General features: G+C 44.0%; 2 protein-coding genes across 2 annotated transcripts; both read left to right on the top strand.

Annotated features, from left to right (window-relative positions):
* The first annotated feature begins 5,122 nt into the window (after window positions 1-5,122).
* calm2a (calmodulin 2a (phosphorylase kinase, delta)) lies at window positions 5,123-10,219 on the top strand. Its single transcript, XM_084076512.1, has 6 exons — window positions 5,123-5,236; window positions 6,729-6,759; window positions 8,160-8,303; window positions 8,395-8,501; window positions 8,630-8,765; window positions 8,879-10,219. Exons 1-6 carry the CDS (start codon window positions 5,234-5,236, stop codon window positions 8,905-8,907), a joined length of 450 nt encoding a protein of 149 aa, XP_083932638.1. The 5' UTR covers window positions 5,123-5,233; the 3' UTR covers window positions 8,908-10,219.
* Window positions 10,220-12,737: 2,518 nt separating this feature from the next.
* stpg4 (sperm-tail PG-rich repeat containing 4) lies at window positions 12,738-21,660 on the top strand (the record flags this gene model as incomplete). The annotated part of the gene is made up of 7 exons (XM_084076054.1): window positions 12,738-12,856; window positions 13,107-13,166; window positions 13,579-13,833; window positions 14,409-14,473; window positions 14,948-14,993; window positions 19,838-19,942; window positions 21,550-21,660. Exons 1-7 carry the CDS (start codon window positions 12,827-12,829, stop codon window positions 21,658-21,660), a joined length of 672 nt encoding a protein of 223 aa, XP_083932180.1. The 5' UTR covers window positions 12,738-12,826.
* Between the last annotated feature and the right edge of the window lie 659 nt (window positions 21,661-22,319).

The following is a 22,319-nucleotide window of genomic DNA, read 5'->3' as shown; positions in this document are numbered from 1 at the left end:
GATACTTGATTGATGGAATAAACAGATAATAATGCCAGGCTGTTGCGAACAAAAAACTTCTGCGTTCACAAAAGCAATCAAATTACACAGCCAAGAAACCTGCCCCTGACACCTGTGAAAGACAAAAGCACATCTGAGAGAGAGAGCGAAGAGGAGCAAAAGGCAGCTTACTGAGGATAAAAAGCACAAGAGACGGGAGCTTTATGGTGCCACACTTCTGGAAGGTTCCAAAGGAGTGCTGTTTCATATGCCGCTGAAAGCTGCAGCAGTGTTTTGAACCGGAGTTCCACAGTGACTGCAGCAGACACCTGGAGGAGAGCCAGAGAGGGGAGGAGAGAGGAAGGCAAAGAGGGAAGGGTGTGTGTGTGTGTGTGTGTGTGTGTGTGTTCGCGTGCGTGCGTGCACATTATATGTGTGTGTGTGGGGGAGGGGGGGGTAAAAAGTGAGCAAGCAAAGATCAACAAGCAGGGATTCTATTTGACAGCTGGGTTTCGTCCATCACATCCCATCAAATAAAAGGACTGATGAGTGTCAGTCAGAGACAGTGGAAGACCTGAGGCCAGACAAAACAAACAGGAAAGCCGTAGTGGGTTAGAAACCTAAGTGCATGCTTAACACTACTATATCCATTTCACTGCAACTTAATTGAAAGAGACAGGGAATAGCCGGACTCGCCAAATCCTCTTATAAGATTTGAGACCATTATGATGTAGTTTTGGGAAACTAGTTATTTCTCAGCAGCAGGTACAGTAGATACTCTAGGCCATTGAGCTGACGGGATTGGCTCACACACAGCTGGCCTGTTGATATTGGACGTTCCACAGATAATGCTTTTATCACACGTCTGTAAAACCATAAAGAGTTACTGCCACCATTTATATTCATTGGCTGTGGGATTGGCTGTTGTGCGTCACCTTTGTCCATTGACTGAGGCAGACCTTTGAACAGCCTATGCTGGGAAATGGCTACGGGCAATCCAGAATTCTCAGAGGAGAGAGTGGTCAGATCTGAAGAAAATTGCTTCTGGGTCATAAAAAAAAGACATACATACACAAACACCCCTTTCTACTTGCATTTATCATCAGTGTGCAAGTGTACACACACACACACACACACACACACGTTTTACACAAAAACTATACATTAAATAAACACATACACCCGCCCACACAGCTGCAGAATGTAAAGGCCTTTTCGTTGGGAGTAACTTCCCTTAACCAGCAAACAAACAAACAACAGCAGTAGTTGTGTCCCATGAAAGGTGAGCCTCTCGCCAGCAGGTGCATTACAAAGGCTCATTCATTAATGATGGCCACGTCTTCCAGTTACAGAACACCCTCTCATATTTGTCACCTGCCTCTGGCTCTGGAAGGCCTCACATGCCAGTTATGCGCATAAATTGGTCCCTCTGTAAATCCTTTACGTCTAAGCCGCTTTATTTTAGATCAGGCTTGAGCAATTGCATTTCTTACATCACTTCCTGCAGCCTATTTTTAATGGATGCTAGTTACACTAGTCGGATGCATGTTGGGTACTTGTTTGCTTGTTTTATGTCACTGACTATGTGTCATGCTACACAGCCCCCCCCCCCAGTGTTAATTTAACTCCAATAGTGTACAAATGAAACCAAATGGACCCTTACAGGGCCATTTGGTTTCATCTGTACATTTTTGGAGTTAACACTGATGATTTTACTGCACATTTATTCCGATCTTACACTTTGTTAGCCACATAAGGGCATCTGCTGAATGCCTAAATTGTACATAATAATTGGAATTGGAATAGTCAAATGTCACACTCTTGAGTGTGACACACACACACCCTACCCCCAACTCACATGAAATCCTATTGATCCGCATGACGCCCTTTCTGCCCAGCGGACAATACCAACTGTTATCAGTGGAAGTGATGTTAGAGGCTATAGAGAGCTGACGTTAATGAAGATGGAGAGGTGAGCTCCATGACTGCATCCTAGCCTCCGCTAAACTGGCGTGAACTTTGACCCCACAGTATACAGCTGAAAGCAGCTCTATTCTATGACAAGGTTCTGGGCTGGGCTGTTAGTGATAAGGACTCATTCCATGTGCTTGTTACACATTCAGTAATGCAGATAAGTGGAGGGGCGACATAGTAGGGAGAACGGTAGCAAATAGATATAATGCTTTATAATCAGGGGGCACGAGTGTACAATTGCTTTCGAGTGTGCACTTGCTTGCCTATGAACACACCGGCATGCACACGCACACGTGTGCGCGTGCGCACACACACGCGAGCGCGCGCACACGCACACGCACACACGCACACACACACACACACACACACACACACACACACACACACACACACACACACACACACACACACACGCAAGAATACTTAACCACTCAAACCCTGTATACTTTACTGACCGGGGTCCCCCAGGGGTCTATACTTGTACGTTCCCTTTTTCCCTCTCCAATAAATGTCTTATGACATGTCCACAATAGGGATGCTAGACTGTACATTCCTTGTACAGTACAACTGCTCTGCTCCTTCTCGTTAGCAAATCCCACTTTGGCTCACATCCTGCAGATTGGTTTTAGGTTTTATAGACCATGAAGTAATTTCTCCTGGGGTCCAATCTGTCCCCATCCATATTTAACCTCTAACCTACAGTAACCTTTGACCTGGAGTAGGTCCCCCGAGAGTCGAGACCCAGGGAGCGTTTGAGGGCATGTCATCAACCAGCCGAACAGCTGATTCTGCATAATAGATGAATTGCACTCGTAATAGACCAGAAGAACAAACCCATCGGCCGTGTTCCCTTTGTGTTCCGTTTATGACCCATCACTAAAAACTGCGTCTTTATTGAAGCTTATTTGTGCAACACATCATAGACACATTTCATCATACAATATCAGATTGTGTGTGTGCGTGCGTGCGTGCGTGCGTGTGTGCGTGCGTGCGTGCGTGCGAGTGTGAGTGTGTTTGCATGCGTGTGTGTGTGGGTGTGCATGTGCGCAAGCACATGCCAGAAGACATAGCAATAATAACAGCATTTGGCAAATAACATGTATGCCAATCTTGCAGGCAGAGAAGGGACACTCCAAACATACATGCACCAACATGCTCTCTTTCAAACAGCTAATCTTGTTCTTGTGACAGATTTAGGCCTTTGTGCCGTCTCCTTTGGCGTTACGTAATCTGTAGAGTGAGAGAAATCCTGGAGCAGAAAAACAGATTTAAGTGAATAGGCTCCAGTGTGTTCCAGATTATGGTACGTGGGGGAAAGAGCCTGATTTTGAGGCTAGTGAGCATTGGCAGAACACAGCCATGTCTAAGGAGAGGTACAGTACACAGTAACCGGAAAAGTTACTCACTGAAATGCATGAAGAACATTGCAATGTACTATTGCCCTATTTCCAGCTTTCCAGGATGCTGCTGTGCTGTTCTCTCAGCGGATCCAAGAGAGAGGCAGTGGACTAGATGGAGGCGTGTGTGTGTGGTGTGTGTGTGTGTGTGTGTGTGTGTGTGTGTGTGTGTGTGTGTGTGTGTGTGTGTGTGTGTGTGTGTGTGTGTGTGTGTGTGTGTGTGTGTGTGGGGGGGGGGGGGGGGGTGTGGGGGTGTGGGTGTGGAGGCCGGGGTGTTTTGGGACATGAGAGAGAGATTCTGGTACATTCTCTCAGTGGCTCTTCAAATCGTCCGCACACACATGTCTCACTATACCCTCCTCCGCATCTCCCGTGGGACAGAGACAGGTGGCCAGGGGGAGACAGGGGAGCAGTGGAGCATAAGAAATCAGGCTATCAGATACTCCCTTCCACACCAGCAGCGCAATTAGACCTGAGAATCCACAGTCATCTGACAGCACGCCTGCTACAGGCCCAGTCACATATCACACATCAGCACATGCACTCACCATGCTCTGACACACACACACACACACACACACACACACACACACACACACACACACACACACACGCACACACACACACACACTATTCTGCTATGCACCCGCCATGTCAGTCCAGACAATGCATCCCATTGTACACAAAACATAATACGTTGCAGACACGCAACCTACAGGTCAAAGGAACTTTTCATTCAGAGCCACAGACAGTATACATTATGTTAGCCTATATGGGGTCATATGTGCTAGCATAGTGGATGACAACATTCAAAAATGAATGATTCAGCTATTCAGCTTCATGTTAAAAAAAATTTGGCAAAATTATTATTCATGAGAATGCTGCAGAAGTTTAAGAGAATAAATAAATCCATGTCGACCCAAACTGGGTCAGTAGTAGTAGTATTAGGGTCCTAAGTGATGCAACATGCCCCTTGTAACTAAATGCTTATCAAAACTATCTCCTTGGGTGTCCCTTAAAGATGATGCCCATATGTATACACGGTGCAACAAGCCTGTCTGCCGTGCCTGTGGCCCTGACTGGGACATGTCTATGGGCTGGATGCAGCGGCAGCAGCGCAGACCAAGGGAGTGACGCATTGCAGGTACAAACGCACCAATCAGAGAGCGCTATTTCACCCTGCTACGTCTTGCGGCCCTGTCACGGACTAGCAGAAAGTATTCATACGCACGCTATCTAGGCCGCCAGCGACGGCCAAGTTACTTTAAAATTCACGCGTTTAATGCCCACAATAAAATATGATTATGTAGTCAATCTCGCATTGGGTTTATAGAGTATCGTAATGCTTTCAGAAATCCCCCTTTCGTTCGTTTTAGTAAATGGAGTGGTAACCGGAATACTCGCCCCAAAACACGCTCACCCCCATTTCTTTCGCGGACCAGCGGTTCCTGTATTTGTTTTACAGAGGATAAGGTTAGAAATAAGTTTAGGGTTAGGCATAGTTTTACTGAGGTTAAGTTTAGAAATAAGGTTGGGTTTTGGCACCGTTTTACTGAGGTTACGTTTAGGAATAAGGTTAGGTTTAGGCATAGTTTACTGAGGTTACGTTTAGGAACACCAGGCGAATCCCACCGGATTTGCCCCGGGCGACTGTGTTTTGGGGCGAGCGTTTTGGTATTCAATGGAGAAACTGGAAGTCGGCGGATGGATCTGGAAAGGAGGAGGGGTTTATGGGCAGCCGTTAAAGGCGCGTCCAGTTGCCTGTCTCTACAGTGCATTCATACAGATCTTCAGTCAGTCAGTTAGAGTGAGTCTGTGGTGCGTGAGCTTTGGTTTCTCTTGCGGACTTTCGTCGTTAAACCGGCCGCTACATCTACTTCGAAATGGTAAGAACAGAAAGACATCATATTCCTTGACTTCCCCTCTGTTGTCGGCGATTCGGAGAGTTTGTCTTTCTTCTTTGGTTGTGTTTTTTACCCCCAAGCAGCGCAACAACGTCTCCTCCGAGGCTGGCGCCTCAACCCAGTACTAGAGCTGCTGCAGTGCAGACTAGAGCAGCAGATCCTCAGCTACAGCTAGTGGTGTTGCCATGTCCTATTTTTATAAGCGACTGTGGGCTTCTTTTTCTGAAGTGGCTTGTTAAATATTGGTGGTTGCGGTTTTTTTGGCCTCGTTTCTAAAGCCTATTTTGGGCTTCCAACTAACACCTTGTTTAAACCAGGGATTCTCAAACACTTTCATGGCAAGGACCGCCTAAATTAATATATATTTGTCCACACCACAGAACCCCATCTGAAAATATTTTATGGCAGGAACTTTTTTTTTCTATTCACATTTTTCACATTTTCTTCTATACATATGTTTTTTAAATGACAGATCTATAAGCTCTGTGAGCTTGTAGATCTGCTATTTTCAAATGGCCGTTCACGTGCCCTAGAACCGCACTACACTTAGATAGTTGGCGCCCTAGTCGCTTCTTTTGGGCTTGCTTTCCTACACCAGGGTGCTTGTTTCTCTCAGATCTGGCAACGCTGCTAGCTAGTAGTGGACGTGCTCTACTGACATGCTATCTGATTACACCAGGCTAATGGTAGCTTAGCCCAGCTCTTACATCGTCGCTCTTAATCGATGCCTCGTCGCAGCAACAACTGCCCTAGAGTTTTGATTTGAAATGATACATTCATTGCTCCCCCCCACCCCAGAAGTAGAAATACTTGACGCATTAAATGTGGCTGCTTTAAATGTATTCGTCTGCGTTAGTCGTGAAGCTCATTTGAACGCCACTTGTCAGATAGTACTTGATTTGGTATCAAACTGACGCTGTGTAGTTATTAATTGGCTATTTTCCGACTTATTTTGAGTTTTTTATTGCTCTTTTGAATACACTCCTCCTGGGCCGTCATTTGGCTAGCCTTGACAGCTAGCTAATGTCGGCGCCCACTGCCTAGTTATTTACCGCCAAATTGTAAGCCATTCATTGTGTACGTTGTTGCTGTCAAAGTAATGCCGGGCATCATGACATGCAACATGTCTGTGAGTCTGAGCCATGTTGGCTGTCTGGACATCCCTGTTAGCACTCATGTGTATTGATTTTGGGGCGCCTTTGCCTCATCAACCGATGTCTAGTCTTTTCCCAGACCCATAGTTGCCTTGAGCATTGGGTTGTATGATTCTATAATGTATTAACAGATGCATACCAGTTATGCTACTGCAGTATTCCTAGATAACATTGAAATGATATGTGGAGTGTATTTTCAGTCCGTTTAATGGGGAAAAGGAAACGTTTCATATGGTGGGATATCTGTGCACTATATTTAAACAGCTTGTGTGGCATATGAGTTTTGATTCTTAATGGCCTCATCTCCTTCTTCCCCCTAGGCTGATCAGCTGACAGAGGAACAGATTGCCGGTAAGACATCGATGCATTGAGCTACTTCTGTTCTCCCTACCCTGGCACGTGGCCATGCTGTGGATCCTGACATCCCTTGCATTGGATTTATACTTTTGCCTTTTAAGGCTTTCCATGGGACAGCCTACTGGTCATAAAAGAGGAATGAATGAACAGGCTGTCAGTCGACTCTGTAGCCTTCAAGGACTCCATGATGGAAACCTCTTTTGCATTTTCATGGTTGCCATGTAATAAATTATGTAATCTCCAAGGGCTGTGTTCTAGTGAGGCATTGTGGCCAGTGTTTTACATCCTGCGTCTGATGTGGCCTTTGGCCTGGGTGTGTTTTCCGCTGAATGGAATCTTGGCAAGTTCAAGGAAGGAAAAGGCAGTTGAAACATGAGTCTGTATAGCCAAATGTTGAGATGGAATGTAATTGTCGTAGTATGAGGCATGCAGCTGCACACGGCCTGATGACTGTAATGTGCACACCCTAGTCTGTAATAAGAATTCACTTATGTGTACAATGGTCAGGGCAATCCCCTAAGCACTACCTCTGAGTAGATGCTTGTCTTACCAGATCTTCTGCCTGCCTGCTGCTTCAGTTAACATAATTCACTTTAGTCCTCAGGTTTCACAATATGCTGACCACTGTCCAGACTGTTGCTGTATTTCATGGCATCAGCTTTCATTTGGTAAACCCTTGCTCAGTCAGTGGTTTGCTGACCTCAACAGGCGTCTTTCACGAGTGGTGTCAGTTTGTATATGCAACACGGTGTTCCCATACACGGCCTTGTTTCCCTTGCATTTGGCATTAATCGTCATAACTGAGGCGTTGTGCCCGTGGTTGTTTTCTGTTTATGGTGCGTGACGGACGGGTTGGATTTCACTGACTTCCTGTTTAGGGTGCAGCCTGTCATTATCACAAGTCATTTTCTCATAACAATGGCGTTTCCACGTTTAGTGATCCCAGAAACTGCGGAGTATGTGTCGCGTACCTCATAATGATGACAAGATGCCTCTGCACATTGGCCTTGTCATGCCCCCCCCCCCAACTCTCAGCTCGCTGTCATTACAGGCTCATTTAGCCTGACTTAACCCTGCTTGTTGCTTAGCGTCACATTTGGAGCCACCTGTGTAGTCGGACTTAGAACCTCAAAGTTATAAATTAGTCTCATCAAATGATATAGCTGCTCTGTTGCAGAGATGGGAGTGATGTAATGTCCTTGAGCCATGAGTTGATTCAGGGCTTACTTAGTAAGAAAATGTCTTATCATGATAATGCATTGCTTAACTGCAATGAGAGACATTGACTGATAGTCTGGTTATGGCAAGCTTTTATTTTTTTTGTTTAGGTTTGCATTCCAAGCTGTGACTTCCTCAAGCTCACAAGCTCGTTTTCTTTTTTTTTCTTTCGACAGAGTTCAAGGAGGCCTTTTCACTCTTTGACAAGGACGGCGATGGCACCATCACCACCAAAGAGCTTGGTACCGTAATGCGCTCTCTGGGTCAGAACCCCACAGAGGCAGAGCTGCAGGACATGATCAACGAAGTGGATGCAGATGGTGAGGGAACAACACCACTCACTTGAATATTCATAGAGCCACATGTTATTGAAACCCCTGACCCCTCCCTCTTTCGCTTTCTCTCTGCCAGGCAATGGAACGATAGACTTCCCAGAGTTCCTGACCATGATGGCCAGGAAGATGAAGGACACAGACAGTGAGGAGGAGATAAGAGAAGCATTCCGTGTCTTTGACAAGGTAAAGCTCAATTTAGATTCTGAGACTGTGTAGCCTGTCGAAAATGACTTTTGTAAGAGGTCCAGGTCTGTGCCCTCCCTTTTTTTTCCCAGTTGTGTGTGTGTGTATTTAACCAATGTATTCTACAGGATGGTAATGGATACATCAGTGCTGCAGAGTTGCGCCATGTGATGACAAACCTGGGAGAGAAGCTAACTGATGAGGAGGTTGACGAGATGATCAGAGAAGCAGACATTGACGGTGACGGACAGGTCAACTATGAAGGTGGGTACAGAATTTAGGCATGTAAACAGTTATCATGTATGTTTGGGTCACTTGTTTTACATGATGGTAAATGTTCATTAACTATAACCACCCCCCCCTCCCTCTCTTTACAGAGTTCGTACAAATGATGACAGCGAAGTGAAGGCCTTGTACAGATTTTTCTTATATAAATAATTTGCCTTTTTTTCTTTGTGTAATTTATCTGTAAAATCTTAATAGCCCCCTCCTTCGTCCCTGCCCTACTTCCCTGCTGTCCAAAGGAACTGCATGTAAACTGCATAGGCTCTTGTCCCCATGTCCCTTTTTCTTTTGCTGTCATGGTGTTTTGGAGTGACGGAGCAGTCATACAACCAGATGCCCGTGGAGGCCCGTAGGGGGCCGGAGAACTTGGAACCTTCCTGTCATGTGGGCTCAGGCCCCCTCCACGCATGGCAACATTGGAAACCCTGTCGGCTGGTTGTCACTTGGCAACACCGTTGGCATGGAAACAGTGTAGAGGAGTTTAACTCTGCATGGACTACGGACAAAGTATATGGGAAAAAAAATCTCTCAGCATTGCACTACTGCAAAAAAATGACACGGGTGTATCTCCTAGGTACTCGTACAAACTCTTTTTGTATCTGCTGTTCTATATTACCAGAAAACAACTTTGTTTTAATCTGCTTTTTAATGTTTTACTCACAACTTTAATTTTTCTTTCTTTCTTTTTTTCTCTTTTTTTTTATGGCCTCTGGCCATGCCTCAAAATCCATTCCAAGTTGTATATTTTTGTTTTCCAATAAAATTAACAATCTACCCAGATTTGAAAATTGTCTTGTTTTCTCGGTTATAATGGATCCTTGAGTTTGTATACGCTGTAATAATTCCCATTTTTGTATTGACAGGATGCTCCTTTTTTGATAGAGACTTTTTTTTCTTTTTGTTGCTCTTAGAATACACATGAAACCATGTTTACCATTTGAACCATCCCCTGTATTAAATCCCTGCCCCCCCCCCCCCCCCCCCAGGCACTGAGAGGAGCATCAGCCAATGCCTCTTAATGTTCAGCTAAGCTCATATCAAATCTGTATTGTCATTAAAATAAAAGCACTGAGTGGGATCAAAGGCTTCTATTTTGAAGTGTGCACACAATGGTACTCAACATTAGATTAGCTGTGTACTGTCCAATCCCCCCCACTGACTAGATGGGGGGCCATGTGTGTCTGCTGCTGTTGGCACAGCACCACATAGAGAAGCTGACAGCCTCATGTCTTACTTGGCAAATGCCCCCTGAATTGCAAGGTACAGGTGATTGAGCGAGCGTACATCAGAAACCATGGTGTAAATAGAGTTGTACCCGGTTTTGTTTTTTTGGTTTTAACTTTCTGAATATTGAGTTTGTTACAGTAGCTTGCAGAGATACTGAGTTTGTTATTTTGATGAATGACGAAATAAAGCTCTATCGTGGACCTCTGCCCTGCCTCCTGTGTGTTTTGTACCAGCAGGTAATTTAGCCTTGGTTTGATCATATAGAGTACACTCTTTTGCTTGTAGATATATCATCCGGACATACTAGTGGCTCAACCAATTCTTGTACCATCAATCAGCCCTGCCCTCCTGCGTCATTATGGCAGGCTTCTTAGTGTGTCAGTGGATAAATACTTTGAGAACTTAGTAAGCATTTTCTAGGCTATAGACAGAATCATGACCACAACCAAAAGTGCGTTTCTGGTACATAACACCGGCAGCATCGCATAGGAGCATTATTCATTAACCTTAATTCTGGAAGAACAGGACGCTTTGTTTTTGACCATTAGAAATATCCATAGGTTGACAAACTAGATTTTTTTGCATCGTAAAATCCCCCATAGGCCTGTTGTTTACAAACATTCTGAACCTATTCACCTGTTTCCTAGGCTTTCCACTTCCTGTCGATTTGATCCAATGAAATCCAATGAAACTGGTCAGATGACTAATGATATCCAATGAAATCTGACAGGAAGTGGAAAACTCAGCCTAGGAAACAGGTGAATACTGTATCTTTGATGTTTTAAATTATGTTGATTTTGGTTCAGTTCATGGAGCAGTAAAAGCTGGGGCTGTTGGAGGCTTGGCTAGTCATGCATGTTTAATAGTCCCTGGGGGTGCATGTTAAACATATTGAGCACTACATAAAAAGGCCCTGGACAGGCGGCAAGCAATATATCATATACGTCAATAGGATAAGCATAATTCAAAGGGATAGTTCACTGAAAGTACCTTTGATATGATTTTGTCAGAATTAATGTTTGTCACATGACAAACCTTTGCTTCCCGAGAGGTGTGCAAAGACAGTGGGGAGTTAACAGCATTGCAAGGTGTGAATCAATGACACCACAGGCATTCATCTTGTCAGAACCAATTAACACCAATTAACAAGGGCTTTTTAAAAATGCTTTCTCAGTATAAGTGGCATACTTAAAATAGCCTACTTATTAAAATCTGTGAATGACACACATCTTGAAACCATTGCCGTGGTCGTCTGAGTTATACTAATGAGAGATTGCACTGATGGCAGTAAATGGTGAGATGAAAAACAAGATATGTAATATAGATATCTGAACTCTATGATCCACATACAGTACATCCACACCACATCAACTACTGATCCACTGCAGTGGAGGTCCTCTGGGTGAATATGCAGCAACCCAAATGCCCACCGCACGCACGCACGCAGACACACACACACACGCACGCACGCACGCACGCACGCACGCACGCACGCACACACACACACACACACACACACACACACACACACACACACACACACACACACACATACACACACACACACACACACACACACACACACACACACATGATAGGGTGAAAGAAATTGAATGTATCAAATTATGATCCATCTTACCTTGAAACTTTGGCAATATTGATATTCAATTCATTCCAATTGAAGCTGTTGACATTTTTTGATTGATATGTATACCTCAACGAGACATCACATCCTTAACAGTCACTGAGTGTGTCTTCATATGCACTCCATAGTGTCACATGGGAGTTCCTTGACAAGCAATGTAAACATGAAATCTTGGCTCATCCGAATCATATGTTCCATGTATCCTAGCAACAGGGCTGAATGTTGATTTTGCTCCCAGAGAGAGATTTTAGCAGGCTTATGCCTGATTTATACTTGGTTGTGCGCCGTGTCGAGCACAGACAACAGCAGATCTACTAGCTCACAACGCGCAAGCTGTGATGTATTGTGAACTTGTAGATCGACTATTTTCGGTGTGAGACACCAGCACGGAACTAAGCCTAAATCACTCTTTAGGTGATGGTCCTCTGTTGCTTGCTGTGCTGACACAGTGTGTGTGTGTGCAATGTGTGTGTGTGCGTGTGCATGCATGCGTGCATGTGTGTGTGCACATGCGTGTGTGTATGCTATTCTGCATGTGCGTGTGCCGTGTGTATGTTTGTGTATGACTGCGTACAGCACACTGCAGGAGCCTTCTGAGGGTATGCCACAAGAGGTAGAAGCAGTGGGTTCATTTTTTACATAGTTTCTCTTGGCAAGGACATGAAACATGTCCAGACATGGCAATGGCAGTTGTACAGTATATCGGCAGGGAAGGTGTGGCAATATAAATTATAGACCTGTATTGTCATGACCTATACATTGTAACTTTGTGACAGTAGTTGTCTACCTTACACAATTGCTACGGTAGGCTACATCGCTGAAAAGTATCATTGTAAATTGGGTGGTACACCATGAGACAAAATATGTGACATCCACATCAGTAATTAGCTGTATACTGTAGTCGTGTACCTTGATACTCGCAATAATAACTTCCTCAAAATCACCTTCCTAAACCTCACACTGGTTGGTGAGTCTAAATTTAGCCCTCTTTCCAGGCCAGCTTGTTGAAAAATTGATCGATAGCGGAGTCGCTACTATAGTAACAGTCACAGTTTATTGGTGGTCAGGTGTCACTGGATCTGCCCTGTCGAGCACCGTGGACAGCAGATTGCAGCGGTGCAAGGATACGGCCACATGGAAAAACAAAGACACCTCTAAAGTCAGTGACATGTCCAGGAATGCAGATAGAACAGAGAAGGTAAGGGGATCTACAAAGATAAACCATGGCCTCCGTAATCGTTTGTGTGAGGAATGTGAGACAACAGAACCTTTATAAGCATGTGTCCACACGTCGTGAACAACCTGAAATTTGAGGACATAGCCTAGTGTCTCATCTTTGTCTCATAACAACGAGTAAGGCTATCTGAATGTCTATGAAAAGTGAATTAACCACACCCTGAACATTTGCGAACTCATCGAATATCTTGATTTTCATCTTTTTTTTACAGGAGGCCAGTCAGAAAGCAGACCTTTGTGGTCGAGGAAGATGGTGGCTGGCAACGTTAAAAGTAGGTTTTTGTATTACTGGACAGGGGTTCCTAACATTTCTCGAAAAGCACTTTGCGCAGCTTCCATGGCTTCGGTTCAGCCCAAAAGCAGTGGCCCATGTAGTTTTAGAGGCAGTACTTTGAACTTGTACTTATATCAGGAAATAACAATCAGCCTGTGTGCATCTGCAAAGAATTTGTGTATCAGGAGCTGATGTCCTCATCGAGCCTCCACTCTCTCCATTAAAAGTTATATTATAGATGAGACTATCTGGGTCCCTGATAAACAGTGTTTCAAGCAGAGTAATGTAGTTGCATCATGACTTTTATCATTATCATCATCATCACCTCTCTCTCTCTCTCTCTGTCTTGTGCCTTGCCTCTGTATACTGACAGAAAAACAAAAACGACAACCCTTATACCCTTTTCCCAGGACACACCCATCCCAGGTCAATACCACATCCGAGACTTCATCGAGGAAGACAGCCTGAACCCAGTGAGGAAGACCTATGGCTTTAAGGGCCTGGGCAGGACAGCCCTGACTCATGGCGTGCGAAAGGGGGACCTACTGTTACCCGGCGTGTACGGCTACACCGACTCAATACAGGAGGTCCTAAGGCGCCAGGCCTCTTACTCCTTCAAGAACCAACCCCGCCCTGACAACTTCAGCCTGGGCGTCAGGGACAAGGTGGGTGACTGGTACCGCTTTGGTGGTTATTTGTTTCTTTGTTGTTTTTCCCTTCACAAACAATTTATGCCCCAACCAGTCAACTTAAGCTATGTTTTATACTTCATCGTACAATGGTGTCCTGCAAAAATAGCCAGTTGTGACGCGTTCTGAGGTTGTAGATCTGCTATTTTCTCTATTTTTTTAAGATGTGTGCCTATAATGACATGCCCAAAATAGGGTTAAATGTTAAAGCAGGATTGTTTATAGCTTCCTGTGTCCTCTCTTGTAACAGAAAAGAGGGTGTGATGCTGTTAAATTGTTCAAAGCATAAAGGATGTAATTAGTGTAGGCACTGTTCATTGAAATGTTATGTTTTGATTGTGCTTTTGACCCTGTAATGACATGTTTTGTGACACCTACACAAGAGACCTCTACATGCTCACAATACTGTTGCAGGCAGGCTTATAAAGTGCTGAGAATAAAAATAAATATAAATGTAGCCTATACTGTAGTTGTTGGAAACACATTACATGCTGTGGACAAAATGATCATGATCCTCTAATGCTCTCCTTTTTTGTATGTGCTATGTTTAGGATATAAACATTTCACCGTGTGAGTACAACGTGACAGAGAAACCGGTGGATAAGACTCACTGCAAGTAAGCCTTCAGCAGCCATCCACCCATCCCACTCTCACTCTCAGACCATCTTGAATCTCAGCCTAGCAGGCGGCCTGTGAATCATCCCTTGATCGCAGTCGTCCCTCTTCATATGACACTAACACACACACACACACACACACACACACACACACACACACACACACACACACACACACACACACACACACACACACACACACACACACACACACACACACACACACACAATCATGAGGTTTCATTTGTACAGTCTCATTTACATTTTTTACAAATTAATACATTTATTCATTTTTACATATTAATTAATTAACACTGTTCTTTCATTTTTTTTCTCTCTCTCTCTCTCTCTCTCTCTCTCTCTCTCTCTCTTTCTCTCTCTCTCTCTCTTCCTCCTTCACTGTTCTTCTCTCTGCTATTCACGGCACCATCTCTCTCCCTCCCTCTCTCTTTCCCTCTTTCCTCTCCTTGCAGGCATGTGATGTTTCGGTCTGTTGTACGGCGTATCAGCTTTCTGCCGGTGAGTATCTAGTCACCGGCGGTTATTATGACCATTCTTTCCATTGCCCACAGAAGAAAAGGGTTAATTACAATGTACGTTAAGATAAGGTTCTGGTTACAAGCCCCCAATAACCAGTGTTGGTGAAGCGACTCTGAACATAACTTCTATGACAATCTATTACTCTACACTGAAACAGCAACGCTGCGACTCAGCGAGAAGCACTACTTAAAAATTTAGCTAATGACATTGAAGCTAGTAAACTACAAAAGTTTGCTGTAGGAAATCAGAACTTCCTACTTGCACATGAACAGACAGACTTTAGTATCTATAATTTCAATCTGGCATGCCACTAAAAAAGTCTGGAGGCAGGCAATACAATTTCCTACACATTTATAAAAAACAGCATCCGCTTTATTTTCTGCACGTGTCCTGCACTTCCGAAGTACAGACTGTTAGGCGGAAGCATTTGCACATTGTGTGAGCCAACAGTCTGTCACGAGAGACTACCCTTCCAGTATCTTTGGCCGGAGATGCCATGGTGCAACAGTTATGGGGTCTGTGTAGCCAAACGTTTGTAAATAACTGTTATATTGAGAAAATGCACTGATTACTTTTTTCTTCATCTTTTTTTCCCATATCTTATGCCCCCCCTCCCCCAGTTTGGTCCCCAGGCGGGGACCCCAGATGACAGTAAAGGGATAATTTAAGGACTTTAAGACCTTTTTAATACCAAAAAAATAAAGAAAAGAAAAAAGAACTGGTCAAACATTGGCCAAATTGTCAAATCATATAAGAAAGCAACAAAAAAACGAAAATAGCCGATCTACAAGCTCACAAGTTGTGAGGCGTTGTGGGCTTATCTGTGGAACCGAGTCAAATTAAATGTAATACCTCAACTACTACAATTCCAAGTGCTTGTCAGGGTTGGGGGGTCCCCAGTTCAAATATGATTATTTTGGGGTGTCGCGGCCTGAAAATGTTGAGAACCACTGGTATAGAGAACCATTGTGTCTCCTCCGATGCACATGACATCCCCAGATGCTTCTTTCCAACCTGTCAAGGGAGGAGTTTCACCAGGAGGGTGTAATGCAGTAAATGTTGAATACAGGACTTTTACTCGTAACAGGGTGTTTGTGTTGTGGTATTGCTACTTTTACTTAAGTAAAAAGCCTACTTCAACGTACTTCATCCATCACTGGTTAATTGTGTTGGCTGGCGTGCCCAGCCAAGGCACCATGGAGGAATCGAACCCCTGTCTCCACGATGGTGGGTCAGAACATTACCTCTGTACCACCCGGATGCCCCCTTTGTCTCCATTGCTGCTGTCTTTGTACGTTGATGACAGGGGAAGCCGACCCATTTTCAGTTGGCTATTCATGCATAATATGGTAGTTTTTCCCCCCAGACGTCATTATCATGCCAGATTATAGTTACTAACGTCTGTCCAGACTAGCTTTTATGCACCTTGCCCTTGTGGGCTTAGTAAATGCAGTCAGATGCTTTGGTCCAAGCTCCCCAGATGTTGATGGGAAAAAATGAACTACTTAAAAAACGACTCGATTTTTAAAATAGTAACTATCACCCTGGAAAGTTGGGAAACCAGTTGGGAAACTAGTAGTCCCTTAACACTGCCAATGACATCACAGCGAGCTCTCATTCAAATGGAGGGGGGAATTGCCCTCTCCGATATATAATATAGAACATATCTAACATGGATTTGTTTTAATCTGCTTTACGATGCTTTTAATTGTGAGATTTTATTTCTAAAAATAGTAAAACCCCTCCTGTTCCTTCCTATAATCTTTTCTGCCATTTTCCAAGTAAGGATACATTATATGTCACCTCGGTTCTATGCCGATTTGCATTATGGGACACATTTAAGTCAACTCGAAAAGTATGGGGCGCAGTAGCCCACATCCCTGGTGACAACTGTTACTGTCGAAGAAAAGAGCACCCCCAGAGGTTATTGGATTACATCATCTGCCCGGCCGAGCGCCTATTATGGCACTGCACTGACTGACAAGTCATGTTTGTGTCGCATTGCATGGTGTGGTTTGCAGCCTAGCCCCCTCTGTGTGTCCATGGAAGCTGATGGACATTTGAGCTGTGCCTGCAGCTGCTGGGTGTTGACAGAGAAGGAAAAGTGCTAAGAAATCCCAAGGGTGTTATCACCGCAGAGTTGGGAGCAGTTTTCTCCTTTCTACTGGTGTCGCGATGAGTCCGACACAGGTTTATTGTCAAAGGTTAAGTGGCTAAACAAATCCCTTTAGTGATCATACTGAGGGGCTGCCGCCAAGCCTTTAGACAGCTGACGTGACCTGATGTTAAGAGGGCAGGTTGGACAGACACAAGTAGGTCAAAGGTGGAGACGGTCTTAATGGTTTTGTACTTGGACTAGTTAGGCTGTCCTTATAAAGCTGCACTGATGGGAAAGGACTTGTAGGATTTGTATGCTCTCTGAACTCATAATATTATGAAATTGATTTTCACATATCAAAAGAGAACTATCAAGAGGACTGAAGGCATTTGAAAATGCAACAAAGAGAATCTTCTGTTTTTTCCCCCTCAAATGTATTTATTCAGATTTGACATTATTTTTCTATCCCAAGGCCATTATATGTCCTAGATTTGTGCATTGTGCTTGGAAGGAACACATTCTGCCTGCAATTCAAATGTCTGAATTTAACTGTGCAGTCATCTTAAGTTGAGTCTCCATGGTTGTTTGGCTTAGTTAACCACTTAAGCCCTATTTTATACTTTGTCATCCGAAGGTGTCACAGGGCGAAAATAGCCGATCTACAAGCTCACAACATCTTGCATTGTGGCACATTGTGAGCTTGTAGATGTAATATTTTACATTTAGTTTTGAAAACTGGTCCTTACCCACGTTTCTCCCCAGCGTCGATCCGAGCTATGGGACCGCGACTGCACAGCCCATGGTGAAAATGCTAAACAGCTTAGATTTGTGAAAAGTGAAGAATAGGCTTCCACTTTCTGTATATTATTGCCAATAGCCAATGCCCACGTGCAATTTCAGATCAATTGGTCATCCCACTGAGGAAGAACATTTTCGCTTATAATGACATGCCCAAAATAGGCAACTTGAAATGTTAACAGTTCCAAGCTGATGCAGAACTTGAGTATGACTGGCATCATTTGATGACATACTGTGTACACTGCATCTATAGCAGCCGTGCTGCAGATGTTTTAAATAGTCCTGCTAGTTCTCTCACATAGGTAAACGCATTCACCTGGAGTCTAGAATAGATGGGAGCTGCAGTACTTTTGGGCCCCCAGGCTAGTGCTGATCCATATAAATGGAGGTGCTTGCTGCAGCATGGCACCACTGATGCCCATAATGAATGAAAGTTCAAAGGTGAAGGGTTTAGCAGACATTCTGTAAGCATGTGCCAGTTATCCATGCCACACAGGGAGAATTGTGCCAGCGTGCTGCGCTGAAATCAGAAACTAGGCCAGGTGCCTTGGCTCAAAGTCACACACATGCAAAAACACGAGCACACACACACACGCACACGCGCACACGCGTGCATACCAGTGGTACCACCGCTGAGAGACAGGGCTGTTAGAGAATTTCTCTCCAACTGTTCCTGTGAAATACACCTGCATTAGCACCACTGGCTGGACGTGGGCAGTGCCAGGGCCAGGGAGCCACACAGGGCCAAGCAGGCTAGCAGGAGAAGGATCGAGTGAACCTGCCACCAGGATCAAATGGCATGTAATGGTAGCAGCAACCACCAGAGGAGAGAAAGGAGACATCCTTGTTTCTCTCTGTCTCTCTCTCTCTGTCTCTCTCTCTCTCTCTCTCTCTCTCTCTCTCTCTCTCTCTCTCTCTCTCTCTCTCTCTCTCTCTCTCTCTCTCTCTCTCTCTCTCTCTCTCTGTCCACTCTTTCGCTCTCCATTTTGTTTATGAATCAGAGAGTCCGGCTGAAAATAAGAGGTTGGCCTGCGTTTGGGGACATGAGAGATTTTATGTCTGTGGAGCAGAGGGAGGGGGAGGGCGTGTGAGCTATTTCTGCACGACTCACTGGTGCTGGTGACCAGTATGTGTTTTAGTGGGTGGGAATAAAGGAGAAGTGAAAGGCAAGGTGGTAGAGAGAGAGACAGTGTGAGAGAGAGAGAGAGAGAGAGAGAGAGAGAGAGAGAGAGAGAGAGAGAGAGAGAGAGAGAGAGAGAGAGAGAGAGAGAGAGAGAGAGAGAGAGAGAGAGAGAGATAGTGATAGTGGCTCACATAGACACACAGAAAGAGAGAAACAGATACAGAGAGAGACTTTTGATGTTGTTCAATAAAACATCTGACTGTTCTTTAATAAAACATCTCACAGAGAAATGGAGAAAAAACAGCGAGGGAGAGAGAAGATAGCCAGAAGAAAGAGAGAAGTAGATGGTGAGCAAGATAAACAGGCCAACAGAGAAAGAGAGAGGGGAAGGGGGGGGGGGGGTGTTTAGACAGGCCAAAAGACAGAGAGAGATGGAGTTGAGAGATGAGTGCTACTCCAACCTTGCACTTTGTCAGTGTCACTGGAGAAGACTTGAGCGTCTAGCACAATTAAAATGGTGCTAATCTCACTTCTGTATTATGGTCTAGGAGTAAAATGATATGATCCAGGTGTTGTGCTCCCAAAATGGGTCAGGGGGAGCCTATTGCTGCATGATCTAAAACATGTAATGGACATAAGAAGTGCACACCAAACAGATCACCAAAATCAGATCCCTGTGAATTAAACTGTAAAAAAATCCACAATCAACATTGTGGATTGTTAACATCAATCAATCAATCAATCAATCAATCAATCAATCAATCAATCAATCAATCAATCAATCAATCGTTCTCTCCACCTCAGAGGGAGGGACCTGCTCCTTGCCAATACAACCTACAGACGGTTCCAGCCAGAGGCATTACTTCATGCTTCAAATCCACCTTGCCACGTCTCCATAGTGTGCACTCAGTGAGTAAAACACCTTGCATTATATTCTATATCCTCTACAGCAGTGTGGACTAATTTCCCCCTACAGAGGCAAAAGATAAAGCATACATTATTATTATTGTTTTAATTATAATTTTCAACCTTAACCACTGACATGATACTGGCATGATACTGTGACCATGTTACTGACCATGATACTGCCTATGATACTGACTATGATACTGACCATGATACTGACCATGATACTGACATGATACTGACATGATACTGACATGATATTGACCATGATACTGACATGATACTGACACGATACTGGCATGATACTGACCATGATACTGACATGATACTGTCCATGACACTGACCATGATATTGACATGATACTGACCATGATACTGACCATGATATTGACATAATAATGACCATGATAATGACCATGATACTGACCATATGATACTGAGCATGATACTGACCATGATACTGACCATACAACTGCCCATGATACTGACATAGTACTGACATGATCATGAATGTTTTTTTTGTCACCTTCATTACTGTCCTGTCGTATGGTCAGCGGCAACTAAGTCGGACCTGAACAAATTGCAACTTGTTCAGAACAGAGCTGCCAGACTGGCACTTCATTGTTCAACACGCATTAGTATTGCATATATGCATACACACCTGTTATGGTTATCTGTCGAACAAAAACTGCGTTGTAGTCTCTTCAGAAACATTATTTTAAATCACACACAATTATTACACCAGGAATGCCAGCCGTGGCCATTTAACACTTCCTGCTCCAAGAACTAATCTTCTCAAACACAGTTATTTATAGATCTATATCATTCTGGAACTTGTTACCATCTCACATTCATCTCACACAAAATAAATTATCGTTCAAGATAGCTTTACAAGACACACTTGTTGCAGCAGACCACATGATCGGAATCTTAATCTTATGTTGTATTTAATTTTTGTATAGTGTATTTTTCATGTATTTATATTTGTATGCATCTTATATGGACCCCAGTAAGACTAGCTGTCGCCCCGGTGTCAGCTAATGGGGATCCATTCAATGAACTATAAACAAATTTCAACCCGACGTCTTTATTGTGGGCATGTCATTATATTCAAATTGTTTGTTTTAAAATCATTATTATTCACACTTTTTTATTTCAAGGATTTCAAAAATAGCCCATTTACAAGCTCACAATACGACGTGATGCAACGTGTTGTGAACTTGTAGAGTGGCAATGTTTGTGCCTTGAAATTTTAACTTGGTATGCAATCTGGGCTCAAAAAGTTTGAAAACCACTGCTCTACAGTAGATAGAGAGAAAGACGTTTAACTGGTAATATTGTCAGAAAGATTTGCTCATGTGACATGTATGCTGTGCACAAACATTTACAATCGCTGTTTCCTCGCTGTAATCTATTTGATCTAAATAAAGGGCACGTTTTTCACTCTCAAAGTTAAATTACGAATTGGCTTACACAGATAAATCTAGTCCTTACTCTCTCTGTGTGTGTGTGTGTGTGTGTGTGTGTGTGTGTGTGTGTGTGTGTGTGTGTGTGTGTGTGTGTGTGTGTGTGTGTGTGTGTGTGTGTGTGTGTGTGTGTGTGTTCCACAGAGGACCCCAGGACCAGGGTCTTATGAGCCTTCCTGGCAGATGGGCCATCGTCTGGGCACTGAGGCCGTAACGGGTGCATCCCATTGCTTATTTTTCCGCAGCTTTGACTAGATGAACTGCAGCTTCCCAAATATTCCCAGCTCCCACCACCTTGTTCTCTTGGCCTCATTTATTCAACACAAAAGGTGGTACACTCACTGCCCTGTTTATTTATTTTGAGTAAAAAAAAAAACATTGATGAACAAAAGAAAGGAAAACTTTCCAGTCCCTTTTTTGTGCAGATGCTGCACTGATTGCAAATGTTTGCTTGTGTGTCAGTTAAGAGATTTGTGGTTCCCCAAAGACATAATAAGCTGCATTCGTTTTGCTCAAATCGTTTTAGTGATGGCGGCCGGAGAAGCAGAACGATCTTATCTACAACAGTAGGGTACTTCATTCCACTTAAGTACTTGTTCCTGGTACTGTTCTCTCTCTCTCTCTCTCTCTCTCTCTCTCTCTCTCTCTCTCTCTCTCTCTCTCTCTTTCTCTCTCTATCTCTTCTTTTCTCTTTTCTCTTTCTTCCAATTTCCCTTTATATCGGTTAGATCTCTTTCTTTCTTACCCCCCCTCTCTCTGTTCTCTCCTTATACCATCTCTCTCGTTCTCTCCCTCTCTTGCTCTCTCCCCTTCTGCCTCTCTACGTTGGCAGTCTGGCTGCTGTTTCCTCGCTGCTATCTCTGCCCTGCGATGCACTCCGGAGGTGGAATGCTGTTCAGCCATGCGTCACATGC

Source organism: Gymnoscopelus microlampas, assembly GCF_963454915.1.
Source record: "Gymnoscopelus microlampas genome assembly, chromosome: 13".
Taxonomy (NCBI): Eukaryota; Metazoa; Chordata; class Actinopteri; order Myctophiformes; family Myctophidae; genus Gymnoscopelus; species Gymnoscopelus microlampas.
The sequence above is the reverse complement of the archived record's forward strand: the minus strand, read 5'-3'. Positions and strand labels throughout refer to the sequence as shown.